This window comes from Biomphalaria glabrata, chromosome 2 (assembly GCF_947242115.1).
Source record: "Biomphalaria glabrata chromosome 2, xgBioGlab47.1, whole genome shotgun sequence".
NCBI lineage: Eukaryota > Metazoa > Mollusca > Gastropoda > Planorbidae > Biomphalaria > Biomphalaria glabrata.
In genome coordinates, this window is record NC_074712.1 from 31,098,347 (window position 1) to 31,125,405 (window position 27,059).

The window sequence follows — 27,059 nt, forward strand, 5'->3', positions numbered from 1 at the left end:
AATAATAATATAATAATAATTTTCTACTCAATAATTACAAAAAACAAATTTTTGTTGTTGTTTTAGGTTTTTGTTTTTAGAAAAGCTACCATTATTATACGATTAATTTTTGTCTTGCTTTTAAAAAGTTTTTTTTTTCTGTTAACTTATTTATTCTTTGTTTCTATGTAAACCTCTTTTAAGACCAAATTAAATATACATATAGAAAGAGATTATACCATTTTATTTCACTTCTGTAAGGATGAAGGTGGACTAACAGCAGAGCCAGTGGGATTTGTTGTCTATGTCTATGATGTTCAAGACACTCCCCCAGCTTTTGTAAACTTGCCATACAGTGTTCAGATAGATGAGGACATGGCAGTGGTGAGACTTATCATCATATTCCTTTTGAAAAGTCCATGACTTCTATTTTCACCTTCTAATATAATTGTGTTCATCTTCAGCCATAAAGGAGAATTTTTAATAATCTTTATCATGTACATTGATGTGATATCAAAGTGCAGGTCCTAACTCTGCTCTGAAGGATGTAGACTTTTACCCACATGTTGTTAGAACTAACAAAACCTCCTCATCCTGAGTGCGCAATAGTAAGAATTCCAATAAATTAACCTTAACATGTTTCAGTGCTATGAAAATACAGAGAAAGTGTGGATAGATGGAGTTTAGGCAATTTAACTAGATAAAGGCCTTGTCTTTTATCAGGCCTCACACCTAGTATGATATATCTATCTTGATATGACATGATAATAAAATCCTCTTAGTTCTGCATTGGTTTAGTTTAAAAAGGTTTTAATTAATTTCCTTTCATACATATTTATCTTTTCTTTGCTACTGTATACCTTTCTTCACTATCAATCTCTTTCTTTGCTTATAGCTCTCCCTTATGGTAAAACTACTCTGATTGTCAAGGACTGCTTGCGTTGTGGCTCTTCTGTGGACCCAATGTAATGCAATGTTTAGTTCCACAGTGGTTTAGCTTTTCTGCTTTTCACATTTTCCTAAATCACAAATACTGGTGATTTCTTGTTCTACACTCTCAATTCATTTCTCAGTCTGTACATGATCTTAGATGAAAGCTTTGAAATTAATTGTATTTGCTCTGCAAATGACATACACAATTTAACTCTGTCAGAGTTGAGAACGTTAGAAGCACATTTTGTTGTAACTGTAGTTTTAACTGTGTAGTTTTTATTAGATTCTCCTTAAGTAATGTTTCATATTTTCCGATTGCATAAAAGTAATCTAACACTTGCAGTTTCACTATTAAGGTTAAATTGCAAAATAAACCAGTTAGTTTTGAATTCACTGCATTGTATATAATATGAATGTATCATTTGTAACTAGTAACTATTTATACTTATCATCAGGGTAAATCTGTGCTAACAGTTCTTGCTATAGATGGTGACAAAGGAATCCCTAATAATATTACTTATAGCTTTGTCAGTGGTATGTATTTTGTGTAAAAATGATTTTGTGCAAATAAATAATTCAGCTAAAATAAAAAAAGTTTACCTGATATTTATATTTCAAAAAATAAAAATTAGTCATCAATCTATTTAAGTAAACAGCTTGAATGCTATAAAAGATTATTATTACTATTTATTATTAATAATAAAAAAAAAAAGCTTTTCTTTTTTCTACATTTCCTAAAATAGTTCAGAAGTTGTTTTGAATTTTCTAGGTGATTATCAAAACTTTAACTTGGATCCTACAACTGGAATTATAACTGTCAACAAAACTTTAGACAGAGATACAGAATTAATGAGAAACACTGGTGGAGTGTATGCAATGATTGTAAAGGTATATCTATTATACTGCCATTTAGTTTCAGTTACTAAAATCCTATTCTGACCAAGTGAAACTGCTAAACTTTTCATCTTCAAATTTAAATTGTTGAAAATTAGTGCCATATGTGAGGTCACCGATGTCCGGTAAAAGTAGGACATGTCCTCTTTTTTTATTTTGAGCCAATTATCTGGTAATCATAGGCCTAATATGTGAAAATGTCCAGCTTTCACTATGTTGTTTTCTGCACTGTTATATTTTGAATCAAGACATACTTCAATTTGAAATAGTTTGCAGGGCAGAAACAGTGAACAGTAGTATTTGAATATTCAAGGCTGTTCATGTGAAGTTTGTTAAATAGTGCTACTTAAGAATTTTTCTTTCAGAAAAAACTTTTTTGTTGATCAATTAGCAGTTTTTGCACAGGGGATAAAAGAGAAATATAGTCTATCTATTGACACTTCTCTCTCAGTACTATCTGAATAAATTGTCCCACACTTATGTATATGAATGAAGAACTACTGCAAAAAGTCATTTTGTCTTATATATTTTTTGGCCTTCCTTTGTAAGGGTCCTCCTTTACGCTTGCAGATGTCTGGTAGCATGGCAATAGGACATGTTTAAATGAGCCAAAAAATCTATTACAAATTCTATTAGTTCTTCTTCCATTTTTAAAAAAATATTATGTAAAGGGAAGCAACAATATTAAACAAACTTTATCAGTTACAAATGAAATATCATTGTCAGATTCTTGTATAATTATGGATTAACTTTATAACTATCAAATATTAATTTTCCTTTAAGCAAAATATTGTGAAAAAAAACAACATCTCCAAATACTTTTCATATTAATCTTCATTTGTTGAACAAACTGATATGTCTTGTTGATTTGTTTCCTTTAATTCACAGAAATATAACACTTTTCATTTTTATTTCTATTTTGTCATTGTGCAATCTATTACCTCCTCAGCATATAAGTTAATTTTTACTAATAAATAAACTTGTTTTTCTTTTCATCTAAAGGCTTCTGAAGTTGTGCCTCCAGGACAGATCAATAAAGGTTCTACTACTGCTACCACATTGGTGACAATTACTGTCCGTGATGTTAATGATAACAGTCCGATCTTTAGTCAGAGTACATACAATGCAACGATTTTGGAAAACATGCCCATTGGTGTCCCAGTGACTTTCCTTGATGGTGTTTTAATGAGAGTCCTTGATATTGACCAGGTCAGTTTAGAAAAAAGATTTTATAATAAGTTTCAAATTAATAAGTTACTAATTTTGCGATTCTTGCATATGAGTTAAGACTATTTGAGAAAGATGTGACACTAGCTTAAGTCAAACTCAAAGACTAAGGCAAGGGTAGTCCTTGAACTAATATTTCTATCCACAAAAAGTTGTGTTGATACTTGAATGATTAATTGTGTTTTAAGAGTTCAAAGGGTTTTAATTTTATTTAGGCTATCTAAACTGTAACCTAAAAAATACACTTTTGAATTCTTTATTGAATGAGTGTAATTTAAGATGAAACACCTGCTAGTAGCTAAAAACAGACTCAAAAACTAAGATATTACAAAAGTAAATTTGGTGAAATTGTCTAAGGAAAAAAAAGATACTATTTTTAAAAGCTGAATTTCTCTTTTTGTGTGTGAATGGATTAGAAAAATAAAGAAGAAAAAATCCAGAGCCTAATAATTTTTCTAAAAATTATGCCCTGTTCCCCTTTCGTTAACATATTGGGGTGTGTGAATCTACCTTATTTTTTTAAAGGCAGAAAATTTGCTGTATTTGCAGTGTACATACTTTAAATTCCCATTTGAAACTAATCTAGTGAAAATTACATTATTACCAATATTCAATAAATAAGAAAGCTCTTTTAAAGAAGAAATTTCAATATGTATTTAAAAATGTGAATCTAGAGTCTGCCTATTTTCTCTACCTCAAATAAGTGGCCTAACAATATTTTGTTAACTTTTTTCCATAAACAAAAAAAAAGGCCTGCTAAAAATCAATTTTGATGAACTTGAGGCCAATCTTTTGAAGAGCAAGCTTATTACAAACATACATGTTATACTACCTCAAAAATCTCTCACACTTCTGTATTAGCCTGGTCTCACACTTTCCTAATTAACTTAGTTTGACCTGTGCTCTCCTTACTTGGAAAAATAGTGTGTTATAGGTGCCAAAAGTAAGAATTCCTGAAGCTCAGAATGCAGAAAAATGTTTGGCTCCTGAATTCAGCCAGGAAAGTTAATAATACTTTCCATGGTCTGAAGCTACTAGTGGGAGTGCTAACATACATCATTTGGTTTAGGATTTTTTAGAAACATTAGTTTAGGGCTTGTTAAGGTGAGCCTTTGTATTAAGCATAGTTTATAAATTCCAACAAAGTTTACTGCAAAATATATTTGACTGCTCATTTAAATTTGTTTTCCTCAACAGGGTGAAAACAGCCATTTTATTCTAACTATAGAAGTTAACAGCAGAGCTTATTATGATTTCTCTCCCCTTCCAAAAGAAATTTACTCTGAATCATCTGTACTCCTTCGAGTGAACAATTCAGAAGTCTTAGATTATGAGAAAAATCACAGCCTTATTTTTCAGGTGAATTATTGTTTTCTTAAAAAAATATTTGCTGGTTAGTAGAGTGACAATTTAAAAAACTATTATTTAAATAATTATTTTTAAAAAATGTATTTTGTACATTTTTTAAAAATTTCATTAATAGCAGTATTTTAAATACCTTTTAATTGATCTGTATAAGGTAATAATCAAAACATAAACATATTATGGAGTAACCTTGATGTAGAATGAATTATCTTATCAGTGTTCATTATCAAACTGTTTATGGTGCAGGTTGTCGCTAGAGAAGTAAATACAGCAGAGAAACGTTCAAGTACCACAACTGTGACTGTAAACATAGAAGACATGAATGACAATGCACCTGCTTTCTCACAGTCTAGCTACATATTAAGTGTATATGAAAATACTCCCATAGATACATCGATACAAACATTTAATGTAGGTGATAGTATTTTAGAAAATTACCTTTAAATGCAATCATTGTTGCAGATATAATAAATAATTAATTACATTCAAATATTTATTTATAAATAGTCACACTAGATATAGACACTTGTAAATATGAAATTTTGTTTGGATTAACAATTTTATGTTTAAATAGCATGCTATTACTTGCAAGGATATTCATAGTATCTTTCTTCATATAGTTGTTAGCTCTATATTAAACTTGTTTAACTTCTAACATTAATCATCATAAAAATCTATTCTTTGTTTACATTTTGATTTTAAAATCCAGCTGAATCAAAAACAAAATAGAAAGCAATATAGAGAAATATAGGTTAGAGAAATAATGGAACCCCAAAGAAAAATATGAGACTATAAAAAGAGACCAAGAAGAGATTTTAAGCTGAATGGATAAAATAGACAATATTATGGAGGTTCTATTGGTCGTCAATTAAATAATAAAAATTATTTTGTGCCACAAATGGAAGATTGCAGTGCTAAGAAATTAAAAAAATTATATTTTCTTTCTAAAATACAAATCTTATCAATTCGTACACCAAAAAACTTCAGAGATTTCATTTATAAAAATCCCTCATTTGTTAATGCAATATTTTAAAGAAATTTTGATTCTTCTTGTTCTTGTTTAATTAAAGGCAACAGATTTGGACTCAGGAATTTACAAAGTTATACAATATTCTTTAAGAGGCGGCAATGGAAGGTGAGGTCTTATGTTATAAATATTTACCATCAAGACCAATTTATAAATATTTACCTTCAAGTTACTTTCAAGGACTAGTGATTAATGACAATGACGTAAAATTCACCTTTTTTTATGGTCATTAGTGAAATTGTTTAACATGTTTGCCTAATAAAATTTGGGGGAATTTCATTCTATCAAGTTAAACACTAAAACTTTGAACTAGTTGTCATAGCATTTATTGGAATTCAAATGTGAAGTCTTTTAATTGAAAACCTGGCACTTTTGCTGCTTGACTGTCACATGCTCTATTACAAAAGATGTATCAAAAGTCTATTAGAGCTGTTAAATAAAAAAAATAATATGAGAAGTAAATTTAATTTTTTTCTTTTCAGGTTTAAAATTGAACCAAACTCAGGACTTTTTAAAGTAGCTGGCAATTTAGATAGAGAAGAAATGAGCCAGTATTTTTTAACAATAGAAGCTAAAGATGGAGGTGGGCTTAGAACACCTGCTGAAATCACTGTTAACATATTAGACAGAAATGACAAAAGGCCGATCTTCATTAGAGATGACTACTATGGAACCATCAGAGAAGGATCATCACAGTTTTTAAGACCGTTGAAAGTGGAGGCATGTCCATATATCTTTCTATACTTTTCTTTCCATCTTATATGCATTTTAAATTACAACATGATAGGTTTTAAAAATCTGAGGGGAGTCTAGTTACATTTTTTTTTATATATACTTTTAAAAAAAAGCAATAAGCCCTAAGAAATTTTCTTAAGCTTTCTTATTTTAGCAGTAAACTATTGACTATGTCTCTTTCAGAAATACTTAAATTGTATATTCTAATAGAATTTTTTTGCACATCAATAGTTTTAAAATTAAAAAAAATCCCATTTAAAACAAAACTAGACAAAAATTTTTCTTTTGAAAAGAATGGAAGTTTTTCAAGTCTTCTTTTTTATAATCAGGCTGTTGATGATGATGAACCTAACACAAACAATAGTCTCGTGTCTTATCGCATTATCAGCACCCCTGCTCGACTGACCAACAATTTTACTATTGATTCCAAAACTGGCATAATAACAGTTACTAGTCCAATAGACTATGAAAAACTGGACAAAATATTGGGAGGTGTAGTTACACTAATTGTTGAAGCCTATGATTCTGGGGATCCAGTTCTGTCATCTCAAATTGAAGTGAACATTACTGTAGAGGTAAGAAAGTTTGTACAAACTTGTGGATCTTGGACACAGTTAACTTCTATTCCTTAGTTCCCAAATCTTTCAAAGACATTATAAATAATGTCAAAATTGACCTTATCTGTGTCAGTGCCAATTATGTACATTATTTTCTTTCCCATTGAAATACTCAACAAGTAGCCAACTAGTTCATGCAACAATATCACTTGGCTTATGGTGTAAAAATTTGGCACTAAATGTGAGGATCTTTTCTCTGTACCAGACATTTATTAGGGGAAAACCTGGAAATTAGATCCAGAGTTGCCCAAAGGGAAAGATTTGTTTTTCTGCTATATCAACAAAACCTAAAGGGATTAATAAATAATATTTATCCATTACACTTTGGGGTCAGGTCATATCAGCCTATTTATATTTAGGTGTCTACATGTTTTAAAATACAAAATTATGTTGAAAAAAATATTATAAGTGACCATTTCTCAATTAAATGTATTATTTTTTTGGCGCCAAACTTAAGCATAATTATTAAATAAGCCAATAGAAGTATACATTTTAGTCTTTTTTGATATGTAACAAAAAAAGTACAAAAACACATTTTAGGCTTACTTTTAGGAAATAAATAATTTTTAAACAAAATGTATTTGAAATAATTTGTTCTTTTCGTTTTTAGGATGTGAATGATTTTGCACCTGTATTTTCAAAAAGTGAATATTTTACAACAATTGCTGAAAATGCTCAAGAAGGCAAGACTCTTCTAATGATGAGATGTTGTTCTTAATACTAATAACTTGTTTGTTAACTTAAACATTTAATTTTTTATTACAAAGGACTGCAAAGATATATGGCCTGCAGTAGTACTATTCTCATGTAGACTGCATACCTCACTTGCATGCATTAAGTCTAATTCATGCTAAAATGCAAATAAACAAAAACAACAACAAACCAATATTTTTAATGTGTCATCAATAAAATTTTACTTTATTTGCAAAACAAAATATAGAAAAATAAATATTTTAACATTAATAAGATTGTAAAAAATGACATAATCATAATTAGCCCGGAGTCTATTATAATTAATCTTCAGAGTTTATAAAAGATATATTTTCTTAAGCAATGAAAAAGGAATTTTGTTTGAACTTAATTTTTTTAATTTGCGATGTTTTGAAGCATATTTGCTGTTAGTACAGTGATGCCCAACCTTTTTCTACCGGCAGGCCATTTTAATTTTCGACGTCGCGGGCCACATCATGGAATAAATTAACAAAATGAAATAGTGAATAAACCATTTTAAATAGTTTTATTACAAACTATAATTACAAACCCGTAGCAGTTCTAGGCGATTAAGTAAGATTGGTTTCATCCGTTGTATCAATGAAAAGTTTGTCTACTCAATGAAGTGCTTCTAAACATTGGGATTGTCTGAATGTCCTTAACACTTGATTGCGGAAATTCATACAAATTGGTGAAGAAATGTCTTGTCTGCATCGCTCTAAATTTCTCAAACAGGAATGTCTGGCTGTGTAAGTCAATCAGCTCCATTTGCAGATCTGTCAGAGCAGTCCTCAGTGGCAACAGAAAACATTTCAAAATCTGCAGCACTGTCGTTTAGTTTTTAATGGAAATTTGTACCAATATCGTCCGATCGTTTGCAATGCTTTACCTGTTTTTCTCCCCAGGACTAATTCTTTCATCACTGCTAGAAAACATTTTTTTACACTTCATTTCTCATAAGTTAAAACAACTCTGTAGTTTGCCCTTACCGTGGGCACAAATCTTATCTCTTTTTTCTCGTCAGTCGCTCAACTCACTCAACTAGGCGTAAGTTAGCGATTTTTTTCTTTGCGGCTCAAACCAACAATCTACATTCATAATCAAGTTTTTGTTCCTACGGCTCTACCATTTCATTAATGCACAAATATTCAATGGTACGTATTATTCTCTTTGATATCAAAAGAATGTTACCAAAATTGATACCAAATTGATGCCCTGTGTTACACACAACATATTTAGTGCACGACTAGCTCAAGACAGCAGCGGAATTATCCAAGAACCTAAAACAACTGTCAACACTTGTCACCGAACAAAATAAATGTTATATTCATTTAAAAAAAAATATGAATATTAGAATACATTAGATTAGAATGAAATCCATCCAAGAAAAAGTCCTAACGTATCAAAAATACATTTTTCAACCTTTTTAAAAATTTTCTTCACTTTATACCGATGTTTAGGCGGGCCGGATGGAGCCACGTCGATATGGCCCGCGGGCCGTAGTTTGGGCATCACTATGTTAGTACATATAGAGAGTATTTATTGTGAATTATGTTTTACAAAGAGCCAGAACAATAAAATTTCTAATTATTGTTTATATTTCTATGTTCTTGAAGGTTTGGCTGTCATCACAGTAGTTGCTACAGATTTTGATGGTACAAGTCCTAACAATGACTTTATTTATCGAATCGAGACCGGAGCACTGGACAAATTTAGAATCAACTTTCAGACGGGAGTTGTAGAAGTGGAGAGTGGAGCAGTGCTGGACAGAGAAACAAAAAAAGAATATATATTAAATATTTCAGCCATTGACAGGGGCACACCACCTTTAATTGGACTTTGTATATTGAAGGTATCTGACTATCAGCTCTTGCTATTTCCTTAAGTGTCAATATATTTTATATGCAAATTTTTAAAAATGGTTTCTTTTAGGACAAGGGAATGACAAAAAGCTGTTACAAGCAGATCAATAAATGAATTTTAAAAATCCGAACCACAGTTACACAATCATAAGATAACACATTTTTATTTTTCAATGAATAACTTTCTCAAAGTAATCACAATGTAACAATATGTATACCTTACTCTTCCATGCTCAGAATGATCTATTTACAGTCATTCCCCTATTTTATGCTATTATAAGGATTACCTTTAGTAGTGTTCCTTTCTTTTTCTTTTCAACTGGTTCATATAAGTAGGTCTAATCAAAACAAGCAAAACAAAAAAGATTACATTTTTTTAAAACAAAGCTTATCTAGGGTGAAGAACTGCTAATTGTTGCCATTTATCTTTATTTATTTAGCTTCTTTTCTGACATATAAAACAAAATTAATTAGTACTATTTGTTAACTAATTGGTTAATTTTTGGATTGATTTATGTATTGTCATCAACTATGGATTGTTGTTTTTTTTAATTTTTAACACATTGGCACAATTTAGGCCATGAATGACTTTGAATATTTATGCATGTGAAGTGGGGAAAAAAACCTGGTCAAAATGTAATAAGGGGATTAAATCCATATATACATACACATCTCTCGTTAAGTAGCAGTTATTCCATTATTTAGACATCATACAAAATAATCAATAACCTATAATTAATTAACCAATTGGTTAATTTTTTTGTATTCATTTTAATGTTGTACAAATTGTCCCTACCTGTACTAGCTCTATAATATTCAACAGATTAACTTGACAGATGTGAACGATGAAGTTCCAGTTTTTCCATTTCCCTCAAAGAGTGTTGAAATCAATGAGAACACACAGATCTCCTCCCCAGTCTTTCTGTACAGTGCATCAGATCCAGATCTGAACAGCAGTTTAGTCTACAGCATTGGTGAAGTTGTGGCATTCAGCAAAAATAGTTTAGAGGATAGAATTAATGTCACCAGCACTGGAGTTAAAGTAGGTCTAGTCAATAGTGTTACTGTGGCCTTAATGTGGAGTGCTAGGCTAGTGAAATTAAATTTTTGTGCTTCAAGATTAAGGCTAAAGCTGTTTTATTTCTCTAAGTCTATCTTCATTGTGTGCCTGTCATCTGTTGAGATTGGCATTCATCTTTACCCATACTGCCCATGTAAACCTTAGTTTACTTGCTACACAACCTTTTATTTACAAGACCTATATATCAAGACAAATCAATGTCAAAAGAACCATTATTAATTAATAATACCTCAGGTTTAGGATTTATTTGGGTTGTTAACTAGCTGTATACTATTAAGGTCCCGGGGTTCAACCTGACAAGAACATCACTCACACACAGTCGTACATACAGTAAACAACTAGGTGAATAGTTTAAATAACAACAAAAATAAATGAATTTTAATTGTATGAAACATATATGTGTATGTACAATGAAGATGATAAATAGACAATATATATATATTAGATAATAGGTATATATAAAGATATTTTACAATAATTAATTTAAGCACCTTTGCTACTGTTATCACTTGTCACCCTGGTTTTATGGTCCACCAGACTCTAACCGACGGGCGTCACAAAACTGCCAACCTGGTAATAGTAAAGTTAGACCTCAGATAATCGCCAATTTGACAATGATACTCGCAAGCAACGCCCACAACTCCAACACTGGCACCTTATAAACGAAATAAACACAATACTCTCAACTTCTACACTAAAAATAGAAATAGTGACAACCTCATACAGCATACAATAATAGATATCACAAACGAATAACTCACCCTAAACAGGGGTCCCAAAAATCCAACTGAATAATAAGTCCGAGAAACTGGTACAGACAAATAACGTTTTACGGGCCAACACACCGTCCGCTACAACCAAACTCAGAGGGTGAACTGCCTCATGACAAAGAATGACCGATAGATGTCACCGGACTTTGTGACGTAGCAAAACAATTCAAAACAAAAAAATACAAGACACTCTCGCCCCGTACACGTACTACCAGTAGAGGAAATAAAAAAAAACAAGAGTTAGGAGAAAGAAATAGACACTTGTCTATACTGCGCGACATCCCCCCTCCTCGACGAACTGGAAATTTTGAAAGAAATTCCAGTAATCAAAAATCCTTTCGAAGACAAAACTTTGTAGAAAGAACAAGGAAGAACAAAAAGATCATAAGTGCATCTATGTGACATTTCAAAATGTAATAATGGAAGAAAAAAAATGATGGGGAGTCACCAATTAATGAACCAAGGAGACACAATACACGTCAAGATAAAGATCCAATAACAAAGAAGAGTTGGTTACCTTGACTTTAAAGGTGACCCATATCAACTTGGGCCAAGAACCAAGTTATATTACAAAATCATATTTACAAATACAACATTAATATAATATACCAAATTATATTCATGGTAAATAAATACACATTATATTCTTGAAATTAGTAGCATTTGCATAATATAAAACACAAGTTCAAATGTTATAACACATAGAGACATAATATAAATGGCGGATGGAAGTCTATATCAATCTTAAACAAAGATCAGCCAGCAGATTGTTCTCTCCCTTTACGTGGACAACGTCAAAGGAGTAGTCTTGTAGCATCAATGCCCATCTTGTGATACGTGCAATGGTAAAGTTTGTGCTCCTGAGATACGATAAGGCCTTGTGATCAGTCAGCAGGTGAAATCTTTTACCTGCTAAATACATGTCCAGTTTCTTTACAGAATATACTATGGCTAATCCTTCCCGTTCAATAATAGAGTACTTCTGCTCCCGAGGCAACAATTTACGGCTTACGTACTTTATGGGATGTAACACGCCTTTGATACACTGACAGAGAATGCGAGAAATTCCGTTATCTGAAGCATCTGTCTGAAGAAAAAAAAAGCTAGAGAAGTATCAGGTAAACGAAGAATAGGATACTTACTCAGACAAGTCTGCAGCCTATTCAATGCCAACGCACACTTGCAGTTCCAGTTTACTCCCATATGTCTAAATATTGGAACGTTTGACCAACAAAGCAAATATATATATAAATATATATATATATATAAAACAGAGAATCAAAGTTATCATATCGTTACCCCCGCGCACTTATACGATGTGGGACAACTACAATAGTCCTACCTCCGAGTTTGGACTTGTCTAAATATTTAACTGCTCTCGCAACATCGGCCAGGTTCCTTAACTTTACATGACCTACGCCCATCGACTTTCTGTTTGCCATTAAAACCTCCACAAATCCCACTAAACCAACATCTCTAAATCTATCTTTTAACTTCTGCCAGTTAACATTGAATGGCAAATTTTGAACAGTTACTGTGTAGCGATCCGGCACTAACTTATACCCACGGCGACCATCCGAATCCGCATCTATGTCTTGACCTTTGATCTTGATCGCTGACAATATCATTAGAGTTCACATCTTCAACATCAATCTCGTTAGACGGGGAAACACCTTTACGGCACTCGGTTGAATTATGCCCCTTTTCACCACAACTGAAACACACAATTACCTTTCTTTTACCCACAGGTTCACAACATGCTGCCGCCACATATACACTCTCTTCCTTACAAATCGGCTCATCTGACCCAGCAACCTTAAAGCCTTCTATAACTTCCAGCATGTTCTCTACTGTTCTGTGCTTGCTCAAAACCAGTTGCCTGTATACACGACTCGATACGCTTTCTAAGATCCTATCTTTGATCAACAGATCTTTTAACTCCTCCACTGTTTTACCGACTTCGGCCATCTTGCACCAATTGTCTAAGGCCGTTTTCAATTCTGTTACATATCTCCTAAAGTCATTTTGACTAGGTCTCACGCGATGGAATCTTTTGCGGCAGGTTTCCGCGTTGATATCTGCATGGCGAAGAAGTGCAGTCTTGACTTCTTCATAATTCTCGCTAAGGAACAGACTGTCCCTTAGCATGAAGTTTCTGAGTGCGGTGGTCAGTTTATATGACAACAGCAAAGACCACTCTTTTCTCTCTATTTTCACCTTGCTGCAACGGCCTCAAAGTGTGTTAGGTAAGCTAGGAGGTCGTCGTCATCTTTCATACCCTGGAAACTCTTGTCAAGCCTGTCTATGACATTCTTGTATCGCACATCACCTGTCTGTCCTACCGCCCCGCCTGCCTCTAGCGCAGACTTTTCTTTAAGCCTAGCAAGTTCCAACTCCTCTTTCCTCTTGATTGACTCCTTGGCATCTCTTTCCTTCCATCTTTCGTGTTCCTCGCGTTTGGCCTTCTCATCACGTTCAAATCTCGCTTCTTCCTCTTTCTTCCTAGCCTCTTCTTCTGCCTTCGCCTCTTTCTTTCTAGCCTCTTCTTCTGCCTTCGCCTCTTTCTTCAACTTCTCCTGCAGCTCAAACCTAACCTCTTCCTCTGCCTTCGCGACTTCCTTATCTCTATCATATTCAGCTTTCCATTCCTTCACATATTTCTCTAACCTTTCCCCTTCGTACCCCATAGCACGGCCATCACTAATAAACTGTGACCTTACCGTTAACCTGGTTTCCATGGTCTAAGTGCCTTACTGTGTTCAGCTAAATCAACTAATACTATTATTATTATTACTATGATATACTATAATATACAGACATAAGATGTAAACTAAAACTTAGAGTGTGTCGTATGGCAAAGAAAGAAAACCTATCTGAGCAGTATCCAACGTCGGAGAGAAAACGCCTCACTCCAGGCCTATGCGTAGAAAGATAGCTGCTACAGGGACTTCCAACACACCAATATAGGAAAAATAACATGAAAGAAAAATTAAATAAATGAATATAAATCATAATCTTGAAATATCAACACCTATAGTCATATGATGATGAGTTCAAAATCATAAATGATGAATTTAGCATTGGTACAATCCTCAATATCAACAATCAACACATATAATAATATGGCGGTGAATTCAAACAAATTAATGATAAATTTAACAATGTGTCAAGCCTCTGCTACTTTTGATGTACCGGTACATGTCCAAACAATTATGAGAAGTACACAAACAATTTTTTTTTCTTCAGCACATTGTACCCAATAACATCAAATATAAATACAATAAAGGGGTATTAGGCAGTATATTTTTATTTTATTTTATAAGATAAGAAGAGATAAGACAATCTATGACCTAGTAGTCACAGCCGGACTCTGAGCCCCCATTTGTCAGGTTTAGGATTTATTTGGGTTGTTAACTAGCTGTATACTATTAAGGTCCCGGGGTTCAACCTGACAAGAACATCACTCACACACAGTCGTACATACAGTAAACAACTAGGTGAATAGTTTAAATAACAACAAAAATAAATGAATTTTAATTGTATGAAACATATATGTGTATGTACAATGAAGATGATAAATAGACAATATATATATATTAGATAATAGGTATATATAAAGATATTTTACAATAATTAATTTAAGCACCTTTGCTACTGTTATCACTTGTCACCCTGGTTTTATGGTCCACCAGACTCTAACCGACGGGCGTCACAAAACTGCCAACCTCGGTAATAGTAAAGTTAGACCTCAGATAATCGCCAATTTGACAATGACACTCGCAAGCGACGCCCACAACTCCAACACTGGCACCCTATAAACGAAATAAACACAATACTCTCAACTTCTACACTAAAAATAGAAATAGTGACAACCTCATACAGCATACAATAATAGATATCACAAACGAATAACTCACCCTAAACAGGGGTCCCAAAAATCCAACTGAATAATAAGTCCGAGAAACTGGTACAGACAAATAACGTTTTACGGGCCAACACACCGTCCGCTACAACCAAACTCAGAGGGTGAACTGCCTCATGACAAAGAATGACCCATAGATGTCACCGGACTTTGTGACGTAGCAAAACAATTCAAAACAAAAAAAAATACAAGACACTCTCGCCCCGTATACGTACTACCAGTAGAGGAAATAAAAAAAACAGAGTTAGGAGAAAGAAATAGACACTTGTCTATACTACGCGACAACCCCCTAACATTTGCACAAAAATACAAATCATCAAAAAAAAAAAATCTTTTTACAAAGGTTAGTTGTTTTGTTTCTCTACAGTATTACTTTGGTATGAATTCCAAAACTGGGCAAATCTTTGTGAACAATACACTTGACAGAGAGACAGCTGTCGGAGTTATTTTGCAAATACTTGTGGAAGATGTTTATTCACAAATAGGAAAACAAGTGGCTACAGGTAAAGATAGATCAGAATGTTTACAAAAGTAATTTGATTTTTGTCTTTAGCATGTAGAGCTAATTAAACTTTAAACAATTTTCAAAAATATTTACCTATGTTTCTTTTCTTTTTCTTTAATCGTATGTGTTTGTTTCCAGTTAGCATCTTCTATTGCTTGTAGATTGAATGTTCTGTTTCTCTCACAGCTACTCTAAGTGTCACTCTATTAGACTACAATGACAACCCACCAAAGTTTGTGCCATCACCCATCTACAATGTCAGAATCAATGAAATGGAAAATGTCATGGCATTAGTTGTACAGCTGTCAGCAACTGATGCTGACGATGGACAGACAGTTACCTTCAGTCTGGGGGCAGCTACTATTGATGCTTTTGCTGTCAGCAGTGATGGTAAGTTTTAGCACCAGCTGAAAATTGAAATTATTTAGCTGTATAATATGTATTTTAATGAAAAATTATGACTAATTAATGTTTGATTCCTAACAATTAGTAATAGTGTTTGGTCAGCTATGTAGCAATATTTTATCAAACTAAGATGTCTCATTTCATTCTGTTATTTAAACAAAAATGTGTGCAGGTACTGTGCAGCTTAAAGCCAAACTGGACAGAGAGAAGAGTGACAAAGAAATATTTGAAGTGATAGCAAGAGACAATGGCTATCCCCAGCTGACTTCAACAGCCACAGTCACAGTGACTGTATTAGATGCCAATGACAACTCTCCAGTCTTTGAGCCTTACAACATGACCTACGGAGTCCTAGAGAATGAGAGTGTTGGTTTCCTGGTGACCAGATTTGCAGCCACTGATAAAGATATTGGGGATGCTGGGACTGTGTTCTACACACTTGATGGGGAGGACAATGATGGCAGTTTTTCCATTGCTATGAATACTGTAATTGTTTTGTTTTCTATTATATGTTCTGACTGTTCTTTCATATTTGAAGATAATTACATCCTAGACCAAACTTCATGCAGTACAGCAGGGTCATTGTTCAAACCCAGGACCATTGAGACGACTGTGCCACACAACTAGGCAGTTAACTGGTTTCATACTTTTGCTATTCTTCCTATAAAATTTCAATTGCTTTAAATGTTTCTTTAAAAGAAAAAAATGACTTCATATATTGTAGTCATTGGAATTTGTGATAAAACATTTTATGTTGGAATCCTTTGGAGTAAAAATAATCTTAAAATCTAGATTAGTTTAAAATGTTTACAATAAAAGTAATACACATTATTATATAAATAAAGGATATTTTAACTAGTGTATGATAAATATGTTTATCCATGCCAAATGATTTTGATTCATTTAACTTGAAGATCTTGATATTAAATGAACTTTCAATTCAAACTTATATTTTGGACTTTACAAATACATCATATCATAGACTATACAGCACTTTCATTTTAATCCCAGTGCTTGAGGGCTGGCTATAATTGTAGTTTTATTTGTTTCATCTATTCTAAAGTAACTGTAGACCAATACATGTTTTTCAGATTAATTTATAATATTTAATGGGATTTCTTCAAATGTATTGTTCTTCTTATTTCCACCAGGGTGAATTGACAGTTGCCAAATCTCTTGATCGGGAAACGAAGCCATTCTACAAACTTGAAATAGTTGCTTCTGATTCCAAAGCCAACCCAGATGACAGGAAAAGTAATCGTACCAATACAATTACATTTATCATCCTGGATGTAGATGACAACCCTCCAGTGTTTACCTCTGTCAGCCCGGCAAAACCTTCTATACCTGAAACAGCTGACATGTCAGTATCAGTGGTAACACTGGTGGCAGATGATGCTGATGACAAAACTACAGACAATGGGAGAGTAATGTTAGTAAACTTTGTCTCAGCTTTATGCTTTATAGTAATGATTAAAAAAAAAGTAAACATACCCCTTTAAGACCTTGCAATTTATAGGGAAGTTGATGTAAGGATCTGTTTCTTTCATTAATGGTTAACAAGAAAAATAATTAACAGCAGGAAAAGGAGTGGGTTGTTTGACATTTTCAATATCAAAGTTATTGCAGTGCATTTCTCTACCAGCATGCTAAGGAAAGGCTAGTTAGTGCCTATTTGGTGGGTGCAAACCGAACCACCCAGACTCAGCAAAAGCCATGCCAGTGAGTCCAGCTCTTGCTCATAGGGAGGCCCAGGAATCAGCCAAAAACCAGTAGATCTTGGCTAATCCTTCAGTATATCCTGTGCTATCTACTTTTCAGAAAACCCATGTTCTTCTTCTCACTGTGACCCTGGGCCCCAGTGGGGGAGGGAAGGGTTGGACATAACCTCTGAATAATGGGGTCTGACTGGAATGCCAAAGGAAATGCAAATCAGATCTTCATTCTTTTTAATATGAAAGTCTTTATTATTCAATATTGAACTTGTTTTGAAAAAGCATGTGCTTGGCTGATGAACTTGTCTGTAAAATGTGTTTAATGCTGCTTAATTTTTACCAGGAAATTGTTAAAAGATGTAATAAAAGATGAGATTTAAAGCCATTAAATAACTAAATTTCTGTTTTTTATGTGAACCTCAAGTTTGAAAGCAATATTTTTTCCATTAGACAATTAGGTTGTTGCAACATCATTAGTGTGTTGCTGTTCCTTTATCTCCTCTACGTATAGAGCTACATATGATATTGTATTTAGCATATTATTTTCATTTGAAAAAATTGTTAAACTAGAACCTACAATTTTGAAACTTCTTAACATACTTTAATAACGCTATTATTGTCTAATTAAAAAAAAAGATATGATAAGCTTTAAGTAACTTACCAATACTTTCTATCAACAGCTACTCTCTAACATCTGACTCCAATGCCACATTGAGTTCAGGAACTAGTTTCTTCAAGATAAACAATAACACTGGAGTTATCTCCCCTGCCATGTCCATTCATGGGTATGCAGGCTTTTACTATGTGACTGTCATGGCAACCAACAAGGCCCAGAAGTTTAATGCCACCAAGAAAGTTGTTATTGAGATAGTGGATGTGAATGATAATGTCCCTCAGTTCACACGACCAAGTACTAGTACAGCCATGGCTTATGTGCAAGAGGTAAACTGATATATGCTAGAGATGTCACATTAGATCAGCACACAGAAGGTTAGGTCAGTGGTTCAAGCGAAAAATTGAACTGAATAACTTTTAAAAACTTCTGTCATAGCTCATTTTTTATTTGTTTGAGAAATAATTGAAAAAAAAAAACAATTAAGTCCTACACACTGTAATCTGTTTTATATAATGATTTTCCCATTTATTATGCTCTCAAATTCAAGTGTGTTTTTGTTCAATATATTTTTATGTATTTTTAACTTAATGACAACTTGTATGAACTGGCATCTGCAGAATGCAGAAATCGGGACATCTGTTTTTAAGCTGGAAGCATTTGATGCTGACAAAGGCAAAAATGGAGAAATTCATTTTGCTATTTCCCTTGTGAACAATCAATATGATGGCTCCAAAGCTTTTGCTGTGAATGAACTGTCTGGCTTGATCACCACTAAAGATGAAATGAATGCTGAAACTCAATCTCGTTATGAGGTTTGGCCATTTTTATTGGAATAATTTCTTAAAAGTATTTCTCAAATAGTTTGAAATGACTAAATATACCAACTACTTAAAGAAACTTTTAAAATTCAAGAAATTTCTTAAATATTGGCAACATTTATTTTTAGCATTCAGGCATTTACAACACAATGAGTTTTATTTTTACAATTTTAAGAAACAATTTCAGAGAGTTTTAAAAAAATTCACAGTTTAAGAAATATTTGACTTGCAGCTGAAACTTGAGGCCAGAGATCAAGGTGTGCCAGTGCCATTTACTGCTACTGTGACTATGACCATCATTGTTATCGACAAGAATGATCACAAGCCAGAATTTGTTAATCTCCCCGCCCCCTTCCCTATTGCCATTGTGGAGAATCAACAAAGCTGCACCAATGTAAGCTTGGCGATTGACAGAGATTTGAACTCTACCTATACAGTCATTTGTTATTACTTGATAGGTATGTAATAAAATGGTATCATGTTATCAAATGTCACAAGAATTTTTAATAACTTTTTGAAATGTTATAATTACGCTAATGGTTAGGCTTGGGAATTACATGAATGTAAGTACATGTTCATATGTTTCCTTGAACAGGTGGTGATGATGTGATTGCTTTTAAGAAGAAAAAAAGATGAGTGATGGAAAGTTTATTCTATTTTGTGGCCACAATCTTCAGGCAGTCTTATAAGGCCACTATGTCTAGGCTTTCCTATAGGGTCACTATCTCCAGGGAGTCTGGCAGGGTCACTATCTCCAGGGAGTCTTACAGGGTTACTATCTCCAGGGAGTCTTACAAAGTCACTATCTCCAGGGAGTCATGCAGGGTCACTATCTCCAGGGAGTCTTACAAAGTCACTAGCTTCAGGGAGTCTTACAGGGTCAGGGAGTCTTAGTGATGAGGCCACTATCTACAAAGTCTTATGGGGCTACTATGTACAGTCAATTTTATGGAGTCCCTAGAGGGAGTCGTGTGTGGCCACTGTCTCCAAAAAAATGTTGTGGGGCCACCAAAAATACCATACTATTATAAAGCAGGTATCAGTATGAAACTGAACCCATTCAAGTAATTCAGTCCATACCTACCATCACTGTATTTCCACAAAAAGCTGAACCTAACCTTTATATCTGCAGCCATTGACTTGATCATTTAATCACCTCATTTATCAGAATATACATAATAATTCCTAAGTAAAATAGTCCTGACCAGGATTTAAACTGCCATGTCTTTAGTATCTAAACAAATTAATTTACAATGTTCCTTAGTCTGTAGTCATATTATAAGATAATATTCTATTGTTTTTTCTAACACTTGGTTTGTTAGGCAGTGTTGAATGTTAAAAAGTCTAAATAACTTGTTTCAGGATCATCTCTGCTTGAGACTTTTATTTTAGATACATTTTCTGGGATGTTGTGTTTGAATCAAACTTTGGACAGAGAAAGTAACCCATTTATAAATATTGTCATCCAGGCACTTGATGACTGTTTCAAGTATGTTTTCTAGACTCTTGCTTTTTTAAGTTTCTAGCCATAATAGAAAAGACTTTTTATGTAGTTTTATTATTATTTTTTTAACATTATAATTTTATAACAATTATTATTATTGTAAAAACATCATTATAGCTAAAATTATTCAGTATAAAGTCCAACTTTTGTATTTATATTATAGTTCAATTAAAACTATATGTCATTTTAAAACATAATTTAGAAATAAAAAGTTTTGGTAAATAAAATGACTCATTTGTATGTATGTTTGTGTGTAACAATATTGTTGTAAATTTTATTGTAGGACTGTCACCACTGATAAGATTTATCCTTTTGAAAAGGGTCAACTGTATCCATCAATGTTTAGGCCAACTAATACTGACAAACTGTGGATAGAAGTACAGGTGACTTGTTCAATAAATAGATTCATTCAGTCTAGAAAGTTGAATTTTCATTATGTTTGTTGATCTACTAGATTACATCCCTCTTGGCTGATTGGTTACAGGAAATACAGTTATATATATATATATATATACATTGCTTTTTTGGAAAAAAAAAAAAATAGCTGCCTCTACTAAATGATGAATTGCCTAACTTTTAACTACTTATAAATTAATAATAAATGTTAAAATACAGCAAAAGTAATACATTTTTCCCCACATTGAAAAAGGTGTCAGTACGCTATACTGGTGCGTACCGTCACAAAAAAAGTACTGTATAATATATACATATATATCTCTCTCTATATATATTTATTTATTTATATGTATACACTGCATTCCTCACTAATCAAGTCTTATTACTATTATATATATATATATATTATGTAGTAAATACTGTTCATTGGAATAACAATATTGTTTTTACTTACAAGGTCCAAGATGTTAATGACAACCCACCACAGTTCAAAAGTAAGGAGCTGACACTGGGCATAACAAGGGTCACACAGTTTGGTAAATTTATTATGGAACTTAAGGCAAGTAAATAAAAGATGAAATAAATATGCAAAACATTTGCTTTAGTATATCTTTTATACATATTTATTCTTTTAAGTAACAAATAAAACTTCTTCATTTTTGATGCAATGGATTTGTTTAGATGAAATAATTGTCCTTAAGAGGTCTTTTTTTCTGATTGGTTCCATTGATAACAGGTGATAATATGTAAATATTTTTAAGCTTTGCAAACTCAATTTTATATTAGAATTTTTCATACTTTAATAAAATATTTCATTGTAAACACTTCATTATTATTATTTCTTAAAAAGTATCACAATGATAATATAATGTATAATATCATATAATGTAACAGAAACAATGACATTTATTTTGAAGTTGTATATTACAATGTTACCTTAGGATGTTGTTGAAGATAGAGACTCTGAAAGATGGGGCGTGGACTTCTTCAATTCTACATCCAACTTTGTTGCCCACCCAGACAATTTGAATCAAGAGTTGCTCAATCTTGGCATCATTGAGCCTTTCAAGCTCTTCAGCAACGGCTCCATCAAAACAAACATGTATTTTAAAACACAAATGTCTGGCTTCTTCACTGTTGGTCTGAAGGTATCAGATAAAGGAGGGCTTACAGATACTGCCACACTTAGAGTAAGTTACTAGACTTACAAATTTGTATCTTTCAATTGTTTATTATTGAAACTTGATTTTCAAGGCTATTTTATAATCCTTATAGAGAGCATAATGTTGCTTTTCAAAGAAGTTGTTCTAATCATCTTTGGCAGTAATTAGGGGACAAAATTATGTTTTAAAACTTCATGCAAACTTCAATTGTAAAGTGAGAAATCATGTAAACTTCAATTGTAAAGTGAGAAATCTTTATGAAATTTTAATTGAAAGTGAATTAAAAATAGCTGCTAATTTTGTTGTTGATTTGTTTCCTAAAATATTGCTACTACTTTTAAGACATCCACTGTTTTTAGAATCTCTTTATATTTAAGAATTGTCATATATTTAAACAATGAATAAAAATATTAATTTATGTTTTTAATTTAAATAATATGACAGTACTACCTAGCTAATTGAATACCTTGCTGAATGGCTTATCAGTTGAAAAGCTTTTTTTTTTCCTTTTTTTTTCATTCTATTTAACTGACAATTTGCTTTCTTGTATAGCCCAGTTAACCTCATAAACAAGTTCATGAGATTAGCTATTTACCTGTGCATTTATGCTGGTTCCATTTTATCCTGCTGCTACTTGTTCTTTCATAAAGGCAATTTTTTAAAGTCTATATTGGCTTGTATCTGTATGGATGATTTATTAATTAATCATTTAGTAAATTTGCACAGTTCGTTGATGTTTTCTATATTGTACTGTGTAAATTATAATACATTTCTTTGCTTTGTTTTACATTTCTTTATTTCACCTAGATCTCATTGATCAATGATGACCAGAGGCTGAAGATAATCTTCAGAAGGTCTATTAACAGTGTAGGAGAATTTAAAGAAAAAATTGTTAGGTAAGCTAGTCAGTAGAATATTTAATATGCAAGCAGAGGATTGGTTAGAAATTAAACAAGAAATCATTCACCTATTATTCATTTCACTCACACAATCACTAATTCCTGATACATAATTTTACCTCCAAGATTATTTACTTTCACACATGCATAAAATCATTATATTTCAGTGACCTAAGTTCAAAAGTTGGAGTTCGTATTGTTATGGATTCAATCCAGACTCATGAAACTGAAACTGGTCAAGCAGACACTGCCCAGTAAGTAAAAAGTTCTATTGAAGTGTAAATCAATGCAATATGTTTACTGTTTCTATTATGTCATCTATAGAATGACTCTGACCCATTGATCATTGTGTGACAAAAAGTTGAATCAATGTAATAATTTGTTCTCTTTTGACTTGGTTTATGAAACAAAATGACACCATTGAATGCCTTTGTTAATGTACTTAGGGACAGATGTTTTACATAGATTCACTAAAGATTTACTAAATATTTTGTTCAATCAAGCACTTTTTTATCCATGTAATTAATATTTTTGTTCAAACACTTGTATTTATCCTAGGACTGACATGTTTATCCATGGGGAAGATTATCAGACTAATGAAGTCATTCCTGCTTCAAAACTTTTGAGGTATCTTTGAGTAGGAACTTTTATATAGTGACATCTATTTAGTTGAAATGTCTAGAAGTCTTAGAAAATGTATTATTACAATTCTTTTTAAAATAATAACAATTCATTCCAGCATATCATTGATTGATTGTATTTGCTATTTCCTTTTAGCCTAATAGATTCAAAGAATGCATTGCTGATTGGGATTCTGAATGATTATAATGTATTACAAATTGTGGTAAGTCTTAGTTTTTACAAATAGTTTGTTGGTGCAATATTTCTATCTTGACTTGTCTGATGTAAAATCACTATTACTCTTTTTTTTTTTCAGTCTTGATTCATGAATTTTTTATTTCAATAATTACCTTCATCATGAAATTTAATTATTTAAAAGCAAAATTTATTTGTGATAATATTTCTTCACTCACTTCTTTAGACTTTGACTAAACCTTTTGAATTTTTCCACTCATGTGCTATCTGCAGTAGTCCATCAAATGTCTAGTCAGCCTAATGATTCAAGCTTTGCAAACTTCCCTTTTGACCCTTTTTGTGTACTTCATCTGCGCTACCCTCAAACATCATATTGGTCTAAGAATTATATATCACAATGTTTTAAAAACATTTTCCTCTTTAAGTTGTGTAAGATAATGAAACAGATATTCAGTGCAAAAAAGAATCTAGTTCAAAATATTTGAAAAGCAACTTAAAACAACATCTATGGCGTCCTTTAGTCGCGAAGTGACTATGCATCATCTCGGTGAGATGAATGCCTGGGCATTAGCTTTGGTCAGAACGATGTCGCCCACACATCAGTTACCCCCCATCAGTTTCCCCCTCTCCAGCTGATGTATTCAAAGAAACGACACTGCAGATACAGTTTGGGGTCAGCGGCGTCGCTCAATAGATAATCTTGTTTCCTTTTTCAGTTACATCAAAAAATTATATTAAAACAATTTAATAATGATAACAAGAAAATATAAAAATTACTTTTAAAAAGAAAAACAAAGCTTATCTTAGGTGAAGAACCTTACATTTACAACTAAATCTCTCAATAATGGAGAAGTTATTTCCCCTTTTCAATATCCAACAAAATAATTAATTGCACATAATTAATTGACTAATTGGTTAATTTTAAAATTATTTCATGCTTTGTTAGGTACAATAAATAATTTTGTAAAGTTTCAATTTCATCCAATAATTGGTGTGCAAGAAATAAATAGTTATCTAAAGGGACAAAGCTATAAATATTTAGCCATATCTCTGAATACTGAAGAATTATTTTCCCTTGTCAGTATCAAAAAACATTTTTAATGAGCAGTAATTAATTGACTAATTGGTTAATTTTTAAAAATTGATTCAAGTATTGTCTTTGCCAATGAATAATTGTGCAAAGTTTCAACTTGATCCAAGAATGGTTATGGGAGAAATAACATTTTCAAACTTTTTACCAGATTGACAGACAGAGTGAGTTGATACAAGCTTTGTAAAAACAATTGACTTTCAAAATAAACTCTGGAAACATCTGTTCTATCTTTTAAAATTTATGGTTTGCAGGAAAATACTAAATTTCATTGTTTTAAAAAAGGTATCAATTTTTATCTTTATTTTCATGCATTGTTGTAGCCTGCTATTCAAGAACAAGTTGATAGTAGTATAGAAGACAAGTTGAAAATGGCAGTCATTCTTATAGCTGTAGTTCTTGGATCTGTATGCATTACATTATCTGTGGTTCTCTACTATGTCTACAGGAGGTAAAACCACATTTGTTTAGTTTAAAGGGAAACTCCGATGGTTTTGACAATTTTTGATATAATATGTGTTTTGATTTACAGATAATGAATATATGATTCTTTTTTTCTTCTTTGCAATAATAACTTAGTAATTGATGTTTTTCCGACGTAATTTTTCTCCACATCCAAAACAGTCAGACTTTCACCGGGTTTCTATGTGACGTCCCAAATGTGTTTTAATCTATTGACTTATTGTATAACAGGAGACCATACAGCAAAGTTTACATTCTCGTAAAAGAAATATATCTTGGTCTATGCAGTTAGATATAGGATCTTGTAAGCAAAGAAAAAATGCGTATTAAAAGTAGATTTACATGCTTGACTAACCACGGCAGTGTGTATTTTCTCACCAGACCACTCAACACACAACAAACACTATCGGTTGTCTGTCATGACCAACTACACGTAGTCTCGACTAGCCTTACACTGACCAGTTTGTTCGAAGTCAGACACACGATCTATTTACTTCTTGGGACAGAGAGAGGCTTAGATGAAAATGTTTCTCTTTTTCTCGAGTTGATTATCCTAATGCTTTTAGATCTATCTATACATGTTTATATATATATAACTGTATCATAGCTCTGGACTAGGCTGTCACTAAGCCTAGCAGCCTAACAGCTACTGTAAGAATGAAGCGATACGATTGGTCAAATCTAGTTTCTCTTTCAGTATTGTTTAGGGAAGTGCCGTATAAACTAGCTTAAAACAAAATCTCATAGAATCCCGTTTTTTTTTAGATGTCAAGAATGTACTGACAAATTTATTAAATATAAATGTTTCTAAGCATTTAAATAAAAAATGGTAAAATGTTTACTATTACAACTTTTTACGCAGAATTTAAATATGTCAATAACTCAAATTTGAAAAACCATCGGAGTTTCCCTTTAAAATCTGTTCAACTTAGAATCTAATCAAATTACATTTGGAAACAGTTTTGAATAAAAGCTTTTTTTTTTCTTAACAGATATCACCGAAAGTTAAAAGCTGCTACTGCAATGGCTTATGGTAAGTCATTTTGATTATAATATGTGAATACACACTTTACATTAAGCTTGAAATGTAAAAAAAATAAATATTCTAAAATAAAATAATAGTTAATTACAATATTTACTAGGAATAAATACACATCTACCAATGTGTAATATATATTACTTAGTCAATTTAGTATTCATAAATTAAAAAAAAAATGTCTAATAAAATTTGTTAAAAATTAGATGCTTTTCACAGCATTACAACTAAATAAGTAACTTATTGACATATGATCTAATTACAGTCAATACTGGATTTGGTAGGATAAATGTTTGACATTGTTTGTTGTTTAAAGTTATTTGATTTTGTCAAGTTGTCTGAGTGCTTTGAGATTCGTTTCTTTTTCAAAATGATTTCTTGTGATATAGTCTGCACTGTACTTCATGTGTGTGTATATATATATAATATACACACATATATAAATATATATATATATATATATATAAATAAAAGTTAATTATAAAAGTATTAATGTAATTAAAAAAAGAAA

At 32.1% G+C, this 27,059-nt stretch overlaps 1 protein-coding gene across 12 annotated transcripts in view; it reads left to right on the plus strand.

The window, feature by feature from the left end:
• The window catches only part of LOC106053207 (cadherin-23-like), an 87,862-nt gene that overhangs the window by 49,932 nt on the left and 10,871 nt on the right, over positions 1–27,059 (plus strand). For 8 of the 12 annotated variants that reach the window (XM_056020031.1, XM_056020033.1, XM_056020030.1 and 5 more), the window contains 30 exons: positions 241–363; positions 1,368–1,446; positions 1,682–1,800; positions 2,809–3,015; positions 4,231–4,392; positions 4,645–4,809; positions 5,469–5,533; positions 5,908–6,145; positions 6,490–6,735; positions 7,388–7,460; positions 9,105–9,340; positions 10,174–10,392; positions 15,491–15,626; positions 15,815–16,018; positions 16,206–16,519; positions 17,185–17,465; positions 18,429–18,690; positions 18,982–19,176; positions 19,415–19,640; positions 20,545–20,671; positions 20,970–21,069; positions 21,540–21,641; positions 22,024–22,272; positions 23,053–23,141; positions 23,312–23,398; positions 23,703–23,771; positions 23,922–23,988; positions 25,374–25,501; positions 26,505–26,545; positions 26,814–26,828. In XM_056020031.1, the coding sequence (XP_055876006.1) occupies positions 241–363; positions 1,368–1,446; positions 1,682–1,800; positions 2,809–3,015; positions 4,231–4,392; positions 4,645–4,809; positions 5,469–5,533; positions 5,908–6,145; positions 6,490–6,735; positions 7,388–7,460; positions 9,105–9,340; positions 10,174–10,392; positions 15,491–15,626; positions 15,815–16,018; positions 16,206–16,519; positions 17,185–17,465; positions 18,429–18,690; positions 18,982–19,176; positions 19,415–19,640; positions 20,545–20,671; positions 20,970–21,069; positions 21,540–21,641; positions 22,024–22,272; positions 23,053–23,141; positions 23,312–23,398; positions 23,703–23,771; positions 23,922–23,988; positions 25,374–25,501; positions 26,505–26,545; positions 26,814–26,828 (4,624 nt within the window). The remainder of the gene's footprint in view (positions 1–240; positions 364–1,367; positions 1,447–1,681; positions 1,801–2,808; positions 3,016–4,230; positions 4,393–4,644; positions 4,810–5,468; positions 5,534–5,907; positions 6,146–6,489; positions 6,736–7,387; positions 7,461–9,104; positions 9,341–10,173; positions 10,393–15,490; positions 15,627–15,814; positions 16,019–16,205; positions 16,520–17,184; positions 17,466–18,428; positions 18,691–18,981; positions 19,177–19,414; positions 19,641–20,544; positions 20,672–20,969; positions 21,070–21,539; positions 21,642–22,023; positions 22,273–23,052; positions 23,142–23,311; positions 23,399–23,702; positions 23,772–23,921; positions 23,989–25,373; positions 25,502–26,504; positions 26,546–26,813; positions 26,829–27,059) is intronic. The other 4 variants (XM_056020035.1, XM_056020042.1, XM_056020037.1 and 1 more) reach the window with 1 other exon arrangement.